At 44.3% G+C, this 14882-nt stretch overlaps 1 protein-coding gene and 1 long non-coding RNA gene across 2 annotated transcripts; one reads left to right on the forward strand and one right to left on the reverse strand.

Moving 5' to 3' along the window:
* The first annotated feature begins 1823 nt into the window (after positions 1-1823).
* On the forward strand, positions 1824-3222 carry LOC143416868 (uncharacterized). The gene is made up of 2 exons (XR_013097122.1): positions 1824-2001; positions 2677-3222. It is a non-coding gene; the product is annotated as an uncharacterized LOC143416868 (long non-coding RNA).
* A 6461-nt stretch (positions 3223-9683) lies between these two features.
* On the reverse strand, positions 9684-14614 carry LOC112432805 (neuroligin-2-like). The gene is made up of 4 exons (XM_076877928.1): positions 14565-14614; positions 12725-12912; positions 11573-11939; positions 9684-11267 (listed from the first exon to the last, which is right to left on the reverse strand). Exons 1-4 carry the CDS (start codon positions 14612-14614, stop codon positions 10439-10441), a joined length of 1434 nt encoding a protein of 477 aa, XP_076734043.1. The 3' UTR covers positions 9684-10438.
* Positions 14615-14882: the final 268 nt, after the last annotated feature.

A 14882-nucleotide genomic window follows, 5' to 3' on the forward strand; every position in this document is an offset into this window, starting at 1 on the left:
ACATTTCTCTTTATTCTTTATCAACTCTGTTAGTTTCTCTCAGTTTTCTGTGGAATGAAGCTAACAGCAGGCTAATAAGATGCTGACCAATAGGTTTCTATTAAAGGTTGTAATTTGTATATGAAAAAGTGCTTTGGCTCAGCAGGGATCAGCTTACAGGTAGAATACAGCTGCTGGATGGGATTAGCATGTCATAGCTATCTACCAAACTGCTAACTGGGGGATTTCAGGCCATCTATGGATCATTTTTGCTAACTGTTTATTCAGCTTAGGCTCACAGGGCTGCAGCCTGTGCCCTAGCTGTCATAGGGCAAGAGGCGTGGTCCACCTGCACAGGTGAGCAGTCCATCACAGGGCCAACAGAGAGAGACAGAGAAGCACTCTCTCACATCCACACCTACAGCCAATTTAGAAGCACCAATGAACCTAAGCAGCATTTCATTGGACTGTGGGAGAACATCCAACCTCCACAGAAAGGCCAACAAGCTTCAACCTACAACCTTCTTGCTTTAAGGCACTAGTGCGAACCACTTTCCCCCATTTCAGCCCAAATCCTGCATCTTCCTGTTTCTGACTCCAGGCCAGCTCCACTAACACTTTCTCATCAGACACTGCCACCTAGTGGAGGAAGTCTTAGTTCCATTTGAAGCTTCAGATGACAGTTAGTTCCTTTACAAAGAGGTGGAGGTGGTGGGGCCACAGCACCATCATCACTGAGTGCCATAGGACACTTAACCTTTGTTTCCATATGCTGGGAACTTCCTGTTGTTCCAAGGAGGACTGGAAAATGTGTGAAAATCTCCCAGTCAGTTCCTCACAGCACACTTCAATCATTTCCCTCCCACAGCATCAGGACCAGGGCTTTTTCTCTCTTTGGTCCCACTAAGAGATTTCCACACAAACACCTCATCAGTGGGACTCTCAGAGCTACCAGCCCTTTGCTACAATCACAAAGCTCTTCATTGAAATCAATGATATCAAAGCTGGAATCCAATGAGTCCAAGTCTTCTGCTGATTCAGCATCACATTCATCTTTGCTCCTTGTTCTGCATCCCCACCATGGACTTCATTCCTTTCCAAGCCAGCCTTGAGTGTCCTTTATTCAGCTCATCCTCTGCTTTACTTTTACACCTGATTTTAGCTGCTTTATCTCTCTTTCAACAAGTTTCTGTGCTTCAATCTTTTTCTTCTCTCCCTCATAACAAGACAGCTTCTTCTGCCTGAGAACATGTTGGAGTGATTTATTAATCCAGGGCTGCTTATTGGGGAAAATACTTCCTGTTTCCAAAGTAATCCCCATTTTTCCCAGAAAGAAATGTAAGTAGAAATCGATGATCTAAGTGAGAACATGAGCCTTTAAAAAGTCCCAGTGGGTGCAGTCAAAGCAGTCCCTCAGTCCCAGTATAGAGTCTTTGGTCCAGACTGGAACAACTGTGTGCCCAGTTTGAGCTCTCTTCAGTGCTGTGACCTGACAGACCCAGAGGGGCCATCACATCACATTTAGAAGCTCCCCTAATGGAGCCACAACACATGTCCAACACTTAGTCTGTCTTGTTGGACCAACTGGAAGAAATGATTCAAGGACTTAGTCACAGAACAGAGATTCAAATCTCCAAAATCCAACTGGCTGCATCAGGACATATAGTCTGAAACTCTGCACAGTTTCCTGTTTGAAGCTGCTTCCTGTTGGCTTCAGCTGTTTGGAGTTTCCATTTTCTAAACTTCTACATTCTGAACCTTCTTCAGCTCTGAACAGATGATGAAACACTGAATGATTTCAAGCTCACACTTTGTCTAATAAACTTACATCTTTCATTCTTTATACAGATTGATGTGGTGTGGTTTGTCAAAGATCAGCTGTGATTATCTGGCAGCAGCACTGAAGTCCAACCCCTCCCATCTGAGAGAGCTGGACCTGTACGGAAACAACCTGAAGGATCCAGATGTGAAGCAGCTGTCTGATCTTCAGCAGAGTCCAGACTACAGACTGGAGACTCTGCTGTAAGTAGAGTGATGGAGTGAGTGGGTGGTGCTGTCAGCAGTATTGTACTAAACACAGTCAGTATGAAACAAAGATCCAGTGTTTCCTGTAAAGCTGCAGCTTCTCAGTGAAGCTGTGAGAGGAGAATGGTGACAGGCTTCAGGATTGGACACAAACACTTCCTGTTTCTGACCTTTAAGGTCACCATGGTAATGGCTGACACGCTCTGATCAAACACTGTCAACAGCCAATCAGCTCTCTGAACAAAGCAGCACGCAGACCAATGACTGCATTCGTTTCCAAGTTTAAAGCAGTGAAGAACACAGTCTGTAGGTGAGGAAGAATTTAGTGAGAGCAGATGTTTGGATGGAATTCCTCCAGTTAACAGCTGGAACCGTCCATCTGGATTGTTGGGCTTGTTGTTGGGGTTCCTACAGAGCTCAGAGTGGACACACCAAGGTTCTTCTAATGAATGAAAGTCCAAACTCAAACTAGGAGGGAAAAACATTTTCATCAACTTCAATAAAAATCCAAAGATTAGAAAAAGTGAAGCAACAATGAGTCCTAGTACAGTCCCAGCACTGAAGTCCCTGCTGCTCTTTATACTGGATGTGCTGCATCACTGACTGACAGCTGATGAAGAGTCTCTGGAAACACTCGTTTATCTCCTCTGCTCTTCCTTCTTCTCTCTGCAGGTGGAGCTGATGATGGTAAACAGGACGGTGTGTGTGCTGAGAGAGGAGGAGCTGTGTCCTGATGATCCAGAGAGGTTGAAGCAGCAGCAGCTTGTGTGTAGAGACGCTCTGACTGGGCCATGTTACTGGGAGGTGGAGAGGAGAGCTTCATCCAGCAGTGACTGACAGAGGAATGAGAAGAAGTGCAGATGACTGTCAGTGCTGCAGAGTGAACTGCTCTGAGAACAGCTCCACTGTCAGACACAATGTAGAGTCCAGCATCATCCCTGTGTGTCCCTCTGGATCTGACAGAGGATCATCAGTGTATCTGGACTGCTCTGCTGCTGCTCTGTCCTTCTACAGTCTCTGCACAGTCTCTGTCTGACTCTGGCTTCAGACCCTCCTGGATCAAACTCACCTGGAAAGACTTTCAAACATCACTCAATAGATTTGAATACAGAATATATTTGATATATACTGTAGATGTACTGTAGAGTTGCAGTTTGTCACTTGTAAATACAGTCTGTGAGCAGCTGTGAGCTGAAAGATCTTTCTAGAAACACGAAATGTTTTCACTCTTCTGTTGCTTTTTCATATATTTCCACAACGTTAATATTGATCCCACCTGTCTCACCTGTTTCATGCTTTTATACATAATAACAGGACACGTGTGATCTGAGCGCTGCTGTGGTTGCTGTGCTGCACGTCTTCATTTAGATAACAGAGACATCTAGTGGTTCAGAGGGAGAACTGCAGGAGGTGGAGCTGTGTTTTAGCGTGGAAAACTTTTTATCTTTTAGGCGCAGATACAAATATGACAAGTATCAGTGTGAGATACAAAAGGTCACATCAGTCAGCAGAGGGAACAGTGATCACACAGCAATGTAAGAATAGAAACATAACAGTGAATCTGGACATGTATACAGATGGAAGCAAACAAACAGGATGTAACACTACATTAAAGCCACAAATGGGAAGAAAACAAACACAAAGGAAAATATATTTGATCTCAGGAATCCAAATCAGATGCTTTAGAGCAGGGGTCGGCAACCCTGGGCACGCGTGTCACAGCTGGCAAGCGAAGGGTTAACTGATGGCACGACCATAGCTGGACTGGCCATCGGGCATACTGATGGTGATTTTTCATTTTTATGGGCTGATGATGTTTTTTTATGATTTTTTTTTTTTTTGTAATGGTATAAACGATGGAAGGTGGTGGATTGGCCGGATGCTGGTCGATGTGTAGAAATAAGTCAGTTGTTTGGTGGTGGCTATGGCGGAGCTTCCACAGAGGCAGCAGGTGGATGAGGGAAAGGGGAGGCAGGAGGAGCAGAGACCCGAGGCGGCCGCCGGTCCGAGTGTTGGCCCCCTTGAACTTTCCCACATTTTGTCACATTACAGCACAAACATGAATCAGTTTTATTGGAATTCCACGTGAAAGACCAACACAAAGTGGAACGGAAATCATACATGATTCCAAACATTTTTTACAAATAAATAACTGCAAAGTGGGGTGTGCGTAATTATTCTGTCATGGAAAAACACACTGCCATCAACTTCTGTTTTGTTTTTGTCAAAATCACTGTAATATAATCACTGTACCTTTATATACATGTGACTTATATTAATGCTGCTGCCCTCTTGTGGCTAAAGTGTAATTATGTTCTTGTTATTAGGGAAAACATTTGAGAGTAACATGACAAATGAGTCAGCACTTTGGCTTCAGCTTAAGAAATCCTCATTTTTATGTCATCAGTTATAGTTGCATGTATTCATTATCATAAGTTAACCTTTAATATTGATGTCTTAAATTGATTTTACTTAAACTAGCAATAATTTTATGGTTGCATTAAATAAATGCATCACTAATGAATGAACTATTTCAGTAATTAATTTAAAAACTCTACATAATCAATTAAAGATATATATTAATAATGAATTATCCATTAATTTCATTTAAAATTTTTCAATATTTGTTTATATACAATTCAAATTAGTTAATTACATATTTAATCAATTATTGGTTTGTTTTCTATTTTGATTATTTTACTGACACATTTAATGAATTATTTAATGATGTATTTATTTAATTCACGTTGCTACTCCTGGCCCTGCATCGCTGTTCATAAATACATTTTATTTGTCAGCTTCACCCATCAAAGTCAGGGGGCGGGGTTAATGCTGATCAAGTCAAAACCATTGCTTTGCTCTTGTGGGCGTTCTTTTAGTGGGCTTTTCTGTCACGGCCTGCGTGGCAGACTATGATGAGGGGAAGGAGGACCCAAATGCCAACACGTTCTCACTCCTGTATGGAGGACCACAAGAGCCACGCGCATCGAAATAAAGAATTCTGTGCTTAAGTAATGAATTATAGAATAAATTCTGCATTTGTAAATTCATTTTTGAATTCCCATTTAATAAACTGATTTTTGAAATGCTTTTAAAAACTGCATTTCAAAATCCTTTTTCCAATTGCACTTTAATAAACTGCATAAATTGCATGAATGAAGGGATCCTGCAGCGAAACGGAGAGCCCAACCTCTGACTTAGTGCCTGTTTACTCAGTCTGACCACCTGTGAAGTTAACGCGCTAACGTGGCTAACGCTAGCATCACCACACGTAGCCCCGTTATTTTAAGGTCATCTTAGCTCATGAAAGTTTAACGTCGCAGCTGTACGAGCTAGCTACGTGTTTTGTAAGCTGCTGTGCTCTTCACAAATAAAGCTGGAAGCAGCTCAGACTATTAGAACCAGCACTGAGGCCTGTTACATTTATGTTAGAGCAACAGCTGCAGCCTTTAAACTAGCGATTAAAATGCTGACAGTAATCAGAATCAAAAACGGTTTTATTGCCAAATGTTGAGCAGGTTTACAACATTAGGAAATTGCTGCGGTGCTTCAGTGCAAACATACTGTCATATAACACTTAAATAAAAATAAAAATAAGGATTAAAAGTGCTAAGTAGATAGATATATACATGAGTGCAGGTGGTGATCAGGGCCAAACATGGAATGATGCAGTGAACACAGCGTAGGGTCACGTGGTAGTGGTGGGAACAGTCATACGGTTATTGTTCATGTGTCCAACAGCAGAGGGGAAGAAACTGTTCTTATGGCGAGAGGTTCTGGTGCGAATGGACCGGAGCCTCCTGCCTGAGGGGAGCAGGTCAAACAGACTGTGTCCAGGGTGAGAAGGGTCAGCTGTGACTGAGCTGCACGCCCCAGTGTCCTGGAGGCGTACAGGTCCTGCAGAGATGGGAGTCTGCAGCCAATCACCTTCTCAGCAGAGCGCACAACATGCTGCAGTCTCTGTTTGTCCCTGATAGTGGCTCCAGCGTACCACACGGTGATGGAGGAGGTGAGGATGGACTCGATGATTGCAGTGTAGAATTGCATCATCGATCATATAATCCATTGTTTCAAATTAGACCTAAAACTCCCCCTTTTGACACATCTTCATGTGTCAAACAAAACCACAACTAGAAAATTAAAAGAAAAAGGTTCATCAGATCATTTCTCAGGAAACCTCAGCGATTCTCCTCTCGAGTATATTTGCTCCGGGCCTGCAAACCTGTGTTTAAATAATAAAATCAGTTTAATTATCATGTTCGATCTTTTCAGCTCCTGGCTCCACCCAGAGCCTGCATCCCCAGAACGACCTAGAAACAAAACCTGTATATTAGCATCAACTTCACATTTAAACTCAGTTCCCCCCCTGTCCTTCCCTCACTGTGATCCACTCTGTGCTATAAGAAACTAAACTTAAAACACAACAGTTATCAGTCATGTGCTTCATACAAAATCTGCGTATGTTTTAGTTTCACGTTGATCCTCTGAGTGTCATGGTACTTCTTTTAATTTGACTTTATCAAATCGAACCAAAATAGGTTTGCTGTCTTTACTTTGCTCGTTTCCCTCCAGCACCACCTCGTATCACCTGCCCTTTCCCTTGGACCAGTGTTTGTTGTTCCATAACTGGATTTGGAATGTGACAAGTCCACCAATCCCCTATATAACTCCTACATTTGGCTTTGGTTCTGTTTTCCTTCTATAAAATGTCATTGACTTCTACAGTGGCCTGCTTTGGTTAATGGTAACATCAGTAATATCAAACATTTTCTCCCCTTCAGCATTTGGCATTTTCCCAACAATATAATGTGACACCATCATCTAAACCCAGTCAATAAAACAACATTTTCTTAAAGCAAACATCAGCAACCCAAAATTAGCCGCCCAAGGGTGGAGTCTGCAGCTCCACTCTCATGTGAACCTTTCGGTCTCCCTCTCTCTCTCTTGTGCTCCTGCCAAAAGCAAAGCAAAGCATCCACCCTTTTCTTACCGGCGTCGTGAATTGTTTGTCAACATCTACTCATCCTAACGCTGGTCCAGTCTTTGTCACGGCTGCACAGCAGACAAGTGGAGCCTCACGCGCAAAGCATCAGAGTCTCCACCCTCATCAATATGAGCTCATTTATTTGTTCTTTCTTTTGTTTTTAGAAAAAGAGTTCTTTATGATCTTGGACTGGATTGACTCGCTGCAATCCTTTAGACAGGAACTGGCAGGTTCCCACAGGTGACCTTTTCCTCAGCCCATTGTAATCTGGAAAAGCTCACCTTATATTTGCTCTCACAACAATGTTTTACAGCGCTGTTAATTCAATCTTGCAGGCCTGCTTAGAACAAAGAAGGAGGAAAAGAGAGCTGATTATTAGCTCATCAGAGCACAAAACATCATCACCAAAGGGGGCGACACCTGACAGTTTTCTCTAAGTGCACTGTTACAGAAATAATGAGCCGCTCCTCGACATGTCCATGTTTAGTAAAACTCCCTCTATTGAAATAAGAAAACAAGCCAAAGCTAACTGACAGAATGAACCCATCACTAAAACAACAACCCCAAAAATCTTCATCACAGAAAAGTTTTGCTTACTAATCCAACAATATGTTGTGGGAATTAGAACTTTCCGGGTCATAAAGCTTTTGCCGACTCTTGGCTTAACTAATACTGACATAGTCTGAAATCAGACTTAAAGTCACTCCCTCTGTTCATTTAGGATAAATGTATCTATATCTGATTTAGGCTAAGTGCCTTTTGTTTAGATGAACTGCTGGACTTCCAGACCAGCAGGTTTAGGGAAGTCTTTATGGGGTCACACTCTGACCCCCCCCACCACACACACACACACACACACACACACACACACACACGCACAGGCAACGTACTCTTTGTTTGTATGTAGACGTCATATGTTAATGAACGTCATATGTATATTCATGTAACCTCAATAAAAGAGCAGTGTTACGGGGGAGCGGACGAGAGCAACTGGGGTGAAGCGAAGGAACGGCGTTTGTCCGGTTCTCTCCCGTGCACGGGAAACATGAAGAACTTTGCCTACTCGTGTCTTGCTTTGCTATGTAATTAAATTGTCCTTAACGTTCCAACGAATAGGTTTATGCTACAAACCTATCACTGAGGTTAACTACACAACCCCTCGCCACCTCCTTATACACAGGAGTGAGTACAAAAGGGTTCGTACGGACGCATCAGCCGGCCGTCCTTCTGCTCGACACTGTTAGCTGAAAGATGATCGGATCATCCTCTGTCCTGTATTTAAGGCTGAGAGTCTTTGTCCAGTCTCTTTTCCACAGCTACTGTCCACAGCACTGATCCACCTGCAGCACAGCCCCACTCAGTTGTTTTATGATTTACATTGTGCACGTTTCCCTTCCACTGAGCTTACAAAACCTCTGACAGGAGAAGTCAGGCATGTGTTTCCCCCACCTCCCCTTTTAGGCAGTAATAAAATAGAAAACAAACAATCAAACAGGCTAAAGCTAGAGCACAAGCAAAGACAGCACCGGTGACTAAGTTCTCCCATACTGGACGTACGCTACCACGTGGGCTCAAACAGCAGCACATCAGCTCAGTTTACATACTGTTGACATCTTCATCAGAGGGTCAGCAGGGAGCGCTGCTGAGCTGCAGTGGTCTCCACCAGAGTGACGGAGCAGGAATCACAAACAGCACAAACCCACCGTGTTGTTTCCACCCTGTTCAGGAGATCTGAGCCCCCATCCCTTTTTTTCATGTTGCAGCTCTGCACTGCAGGCCCTGAACGCCTCCCGGTTACCCTCAGTGTGCTTAGAGTTTAATTTACAACCGACGAGCTCACAGATCATCTGCAGGCAGGTGAACGAACCCTTAATGTGAGGATAATAGCAGAGCTGAGCTGAGGTCAGAAATAGTCAGGAACGGTGTCGACACAGTGAAGTCAGCTGTTTGGGAATTTGTCTGATTATCAGTTTGGGGGGGTCGGTGTTAAATAACAAAGGCAGTGTAGGATGGAGAGAGGAGGAGGGAGGGAGCAGTGATGATATGAAGTCAGAATACACATGTGGCAGACATAAGGGGGTCAGACAGGAGCAGCATCAGTCTCTGCTCTGTTTTGTTAATAACGTAGAAAAATAGTTTTGTACAATCAAGCTACATCGACGGACGCTTTACCTCACGTACCCTAAAATGAAAAAGTAGTGACAGTAAGATGGAGGCTGCACATGACACCATGACTGAGTTCACAGCTGTTGCTTTGATTCTAACGTTTAAGACTTTTGGCATCGACTCCGTTTTAATAAATGAGTGCTGGGAGGCGTCGTTTGACTTCAGGAGCTCCTGCAATGCTCCTGCGATGCTCCTGCGATGCTCCTGCGATGCTCCTGCGATGCTCCTGCGATGCTCCTGCGATGCTCTTACTCTGCGGGAGAAAACCAAAAACCAAAAGTAGCAAACATGGAGCGATATGACTCGTTTAGATTTTGGGAAACGTGCATCGACAGGTACAGTGTCCTTTTCCCCGCGTCTTTAAAAATAATTCATGCATAGATCCCCCACTGAGAAAACCCTTTTATATACTTTCTCCTTTGTACACATTTTATATAGAACTATATATAATATCATTTCTCTATATCTGTATTTTCAGAAAAATTCTTTCCACACAATAAAAAACAACAATTAAACAAATGCTTCAAACAAAACAACAAAAAGAGAGAAGATGGAAGAAAGAAAATCACGACTGAGGCCAGTTTGGCACTTTGTCATGAGAACATGACAGAACTCTGTTAGTTGACGGTAAATAGCGAAACTCTATTTTTCTTTGGTTTTTCTTCTCCCTCGATGAGAAATGAAACACAGCAGTACTTACTTGGCACCTAAAAATGCTGGTCGAATGAAAGATATCAGTGTTTTCATAGTTATATGTTTAGTGTACGCCTCCCCCCTCCAGACTGCTCAGCAGATCGGGAATTTTTAGAGAAGAGCAGGAGGGAGGCGTGTCAAATGAGAGGAAGAGAGCAGTAATAAAACACGGATGTAGAAAAGAGAAGCATAATGTGCACATAACACACAGGAGATGGAAAAAGAGATGACGCCAACGTAAAAAAGAGAAAACAGCGAGGAGCGAGAGAGCATTCGTCCCTTTGACAAATGTTGGAGGTCTTGAGCCTGGAAACAGCAGACCGTCTTTGAAAACAGTATCTTTGAAAGATCTGAGTCACCCACCCCAAACTGCTCATCTGCTGCTGGACACTTCAGTTGCACCTCCACATGCCACCAGTGGAGGGAGCTGCCAAGTTTCACAGCACATGACGCAGCAGGTGGAGTTGCTTTTGGAGAAAGAAGAGAATAAGAGGACAGAACGAAGGCCCACGTCTAGAGGCCTCCCTTCCAGAGCGGAAGCAGAGCCAGTGTTCCTGGTCCCTAGGTGGCGCTGTGTCGGGCCTGTCCCTACTATACCCTGGTGGTGGAGTGGGGGTGGGGCAGGGTGTTGTTGTGGCCGGTGGAGGGGAATGTGTTGAAGGCGTGAAGAGGCTGCATGCTGGTGATGGTGCTGGGGATCACGGTGATGGTGTATGGCGTCATCAGCGGCACGTTGTCGGGGGCGCGGCGCAGCGCCAGGGTGTAGTCGGGAGGGCAGGCGGGCCGCAGGATGTCGTGGGGTCGCAGGGGCTTCATGTCGTGGTGAGCGTCGTGCTCCCAGTCCTTCATCTGCAGGGACATGATCTCCTCCTCCTGGCTGTGAGCCAGGTCGTTGGCGGGGCCGCCCCGCTGAGGGGACAGCCGGTGCCGGCGCATCTCGTGCCGCTTGTCACGCTTGTAGTAAAGGGCGGCGAAGGCCAGGATGTTGAGGAAGAAGAGCGACGCTCCAACTGCAACTGTCACGCTCAGTTCGGTGGAGTAGTCGCGGGTGTGTCTGGGAAAGAGGTCCTGGGGCGGGCGCTCTGAGCCCTCGGGCTCAGGATCTGATGGGAAGGTAGGGTAAGGATGACGAGTGGTTCGAGGAACGTTGTTTCTGGGCCTCATGGTGCCGGGGTCACGGCCTGCGGGGGAGCGCGTAGTGGTGGGAAAGAGCACGTCGTGCAGGCTGTGAAGATGAGGGACTAATTCCAGCCAAAAGGCCACTTTGTTAGCTCTGTAGTTGTCTCTGACACGAGGTTTCAAACCGATGTGAAGGTACTGCTTGTCCTTCCAGTTGAACTTGGTCCAGATGACCTCCTCGAAGCGGTTGGGCTTGGTATGAATGAACTTGGTGTCCTGAGGGACGGGCAGGTTGGGGTCCCTGGTGGAGCATAAAGGTTAAACGTTTCAGTTCAAAGTTATATTCAGTCTCCATTATAAGTAACATGTGGCATCAATACACTGAATACAGACAGGAGGCCCATTCTCTGTGCAACCTTTAAACTATCTAAGACCAACCGGCTGCTCTGGGATCTGGATGCTTTTGGTGAACCAGTATGTTCAATTCTTCAAAGCCACACGGAAATTAAACTAGCAACCCAGATTCAAGTATTCAAGATGACTAGAAGGCTATCAGAGAACATACAGTAACGTGTACAGTTTACACTACTGTGACATGAGGCCTACCCAGTCTTTGCGAAGTTAGTCCAGTAAGTCATGACCACAGCGCTCAGCATCACATCGTTCTTGGAGAAGTTGCACGGGAGCAGGTCCGTGGCACCGATCATCGGTACGCCGAACACGTAAGGTATCTCGTCTCTGTGCGCGGCGTCGGCCCACTCGGGCCGCATCTCGGTTTGGCAGTGGTGGTAGAACGTGTAAAAGTAAACTGCGGACTGAAACTCAGCATGGAGTTTGGCAGTGGCCACAGCTGGTGCCACCCACTGGTGGTCCGTAAACAGGGCCAACAGAGTCTTCCGCCGCATGTCGCCGTTGTCCCTGTCCGCCCAGTCTGTGTACATGAACTTAATGGTCTCCCTCAGGATGTCTTTGCCTGGTGAAGAAGCACAGGAGGGGACAAAAGGAGGGGGAAGAAAGATAAAAGTGAAAACTGCTAAGAGTAAAGTAACAGCAGTGCAAGACATTTTTTAAGAGATCGGTCTGATCAACAGATATGAAACCAAAGCAAATGTTGGTGAGATGAACCAAGAGCCAGGAAGCGAGTGAGAAATCTAGAGAGGAAAAAAAGTCTTTCAGATAACAGAAGGAGTGACAGGCAGCAGAGAGGAAGCATGACTGCATTATCCAAACATGTCTGTACTGTGACTGTGGTCCGGCTGTGAGGGGTTCGCAGGCCGATCTGTCAGAAACACCGACACTGAGATTGGGAGCCCACTACCTGGGGGATGATAGCATTACTGCCCACAGAGCCTCAAAGGTTAAGGCGCAGACACGCCGTGATGTGGATGAGTGGCTCTCTTTAGCACGCTTGTCTTGTTTGATGCACTTCACTGGGCTCACATGTTACTGATTCCATTCTTTACTCGCATGTTTTAAACGCTTAAAGCACTTTCACAGGTTTTGATATTCTTTTGAAAATTCATGTGAACTCAAGCTGTCAGAATTGTAATGTAAGCTTTGATAATTGTCCACATTTGTCATTTTGACGATTATCCGTTTATTTTAATGAATACAGCAAACAGAAAAAAACGAACAAATCAACAAACGCGGCTCCTAATGAGACAAAACCTGATGATGCTGCAAAATGCAGTTAAGTGAGAGGAGGCTGTAAAATGGAATAACTGAAAAAGTGGCAGTGTACAGAGGTGGCGTCCTCACCCTCTGGGTAGCCGTAGAGGTTGTCAACAAAGCTGGAGATGGTGTAGTCGAACGCCGCAGCTGAGATGCCGTCGTTGTCCTCACTGTCGTCCACAAACTTCAGCCCCTCTCCCTGGTTCACTCCTATCAAGATGTCATAGTTTAGGAGCTCCCCCTGGTGGAGCAAATAAGGAAGAACATGCTGAGTGCTGGAACAGAGCCTGTGTGCATCACAAGTCTACAACAGGAAGTGCAGCTGAAGCACAGCTTTGTGAATTGGCAGCATTTCATTTCCCAGTAAACAAAATAAAGATTAGCTGTTGCCATGAAATTCCTACTATAAACTGTAAATACTGCAATATATGCAGGGTTCATACACATTTTTAGGGTCAAATTCAAGCACTTTTTAAGCACATTCAAGGTCAATTTTCAAGCTTTTCCAGCACACTACCAAAAAAGAAGCATGTTTCACTTTGCATCACCTCAGTAAGACCTTGTAAAAATTTAAACAAATCATCTGAGGTCGATTTAAATGTCTTTTGTTCCCCTTTTGTTACAAGAGCAGCACACAAAAATACAGAAAAAGGAAACGGTTGCCTTACATGCATATAGTGTACAAACTCAAAAAACACATTCCTCTTAAAAATGTGCAAATGTGAACAAATCAACTTGTTAGAGATCTTCATCTCCACTGTAAATAAACAACAAGCCAGAAAACAAGAAAACTGCACCAAACACCACAAACACCAACAAATTAATGTCTTCTCATCAGACATTGAAGCTTCTTTCCTGTGTGACATAAAAAATAAGAGACAGATGTTTGTTTGTTTTTTTAACTAGTTAAGCACCCACGTTCAGTCATCCACCCATTCACGCACACATTCACACACTGGTGATGTAGCTACAGCCACCCTGGGGCGCCACCAGGCCCTCTGACCACCACCAGTAGGCAACGGGTGAAGTGTCTTGCCGGGTGAAGTGTCTTGCCCAAGGACACAACGACCGAGACTGTCCAAGCCGGGGCTCGATTACAAGGCGAACTCCTAACTCTTGAGCCACGATCGCCCAGTGGGGACATGGGGACATTTCAATTTCCAGCAGGAAGCTCCCCCTTTTTGTTAAACCCTTTAGATCAGGGGTCGGCAACCTGCGGCTCTTTAGTCCTTATAGTGCGGCTCCGCGTGGTTTGTGAAAATAAATTAGCTGAAGTGTATTTTATTTATGTTAGTTCTTTTTTTAACTTGTAGTTCTAAATTGGAAGATTATTGTGATTTTGCAATATACAAATAAAATTATATTTTCTTATTTTTTCATCGCTCAAAATAAGCGTCACACTCGCGGAAGCCGGTGTACCCGGCGAAACGCCGTGCATTTATCGAGCCTTTCAACCCCAGATAGGCCAATTATGGCTCTTTGGCTCTTTGGGTCTTAAAGGTTGCTGACCCCTGCTTTAGATGAACAGAGTTTTTTAATTAAATACATAATCTTTAATAAATGTTCTCTTTTATAAAAAGTAGGATAATTAAAAAAACTTTTATTATACCTCTATTGAGTAGAAAAAAAACTCGTGTTTTCTGTCGTCTGTTATATAATATTAGGGATGTTTGTGACAATTAATTTCTTAATCGGCTGGACTCACCGATAGTCCACAACCAGGAAACACTGAAATTTTAAGTTAAGTTTGAAAACAGTTAAAAAAAAAATACCCCATTCCAAAATGTCTTGTGACAATCTCATTGGCTTAGGGAGTGATGATGTCATAGATCTTAAGAATCTTAAGTCCTTTGATGTTTTTCCTTAAGTAGGGGTGAGAAACAGCAAGTTTTAGTTCGTTTCAGCAGCATCTGTGTTTGCAGCCTACAAAACGTTCACCACAAGCTCTTCAAAGTCATCGTATAGAAACTCCAACATGTTTCCAAGAAAAAAACAACCAATTCAAAAAGATTACGCCGCCTCTCCTTCCTGGCGTGGCCGGCCAATTTCCCCAAATGGCTCCTCATCCTTCCAAAGGGCGTTAGAGGAGAGTAGGAAGGAAAACTACCTTCTCCAGAAAAAAATGCAACAAATTGAAGAAGAGAAACTTCAACTGGAGGACAAATGTAGACGAATGGAAGCCCAAAATAAAGAGCTGGAAGAAAGACAACAGTGCCAGCCGGACATAAAAATTATTAATGAGGGC

This window comes from Maylandia zebra, linkage group LG3 (assembly GCF_041146795.1).
Source record: "Maylandia zebra isolate NMK-2024a linkage group LG3, Mzebra_GT3a, whole genome shotgun sequence".
Lineage (NCBI taxonomy): Eukaryota > Metazoa > Chordata > Actinopteri > Cichliformes > Cichlidae > Maylandia > Maylandia zebra.

Coding starts and splice junctions, on each gene's coding strand:
- LOC112432805 (XM_076877928.1), bottom strand. CDS start 14,614: ATGTTGGAGTTTCTATACGATGACTTTGAAGAGCTTGTGGTGAACGTT. Junction 12,913..14,564: donor GAGCTTGTGGTGAACGTTTT/GTAGGCTGCAAA, acceptor GCTCTGTTCCAG/CACTCAGCATGTTCTTCCTT. Junction 11,268..11,572: donor ACTAACTTCGCAAAGACTGG/GTAGGCCTCATG, acceptor ATGCTCCACCAG/GGACCCCAACCTGCCCGTCC.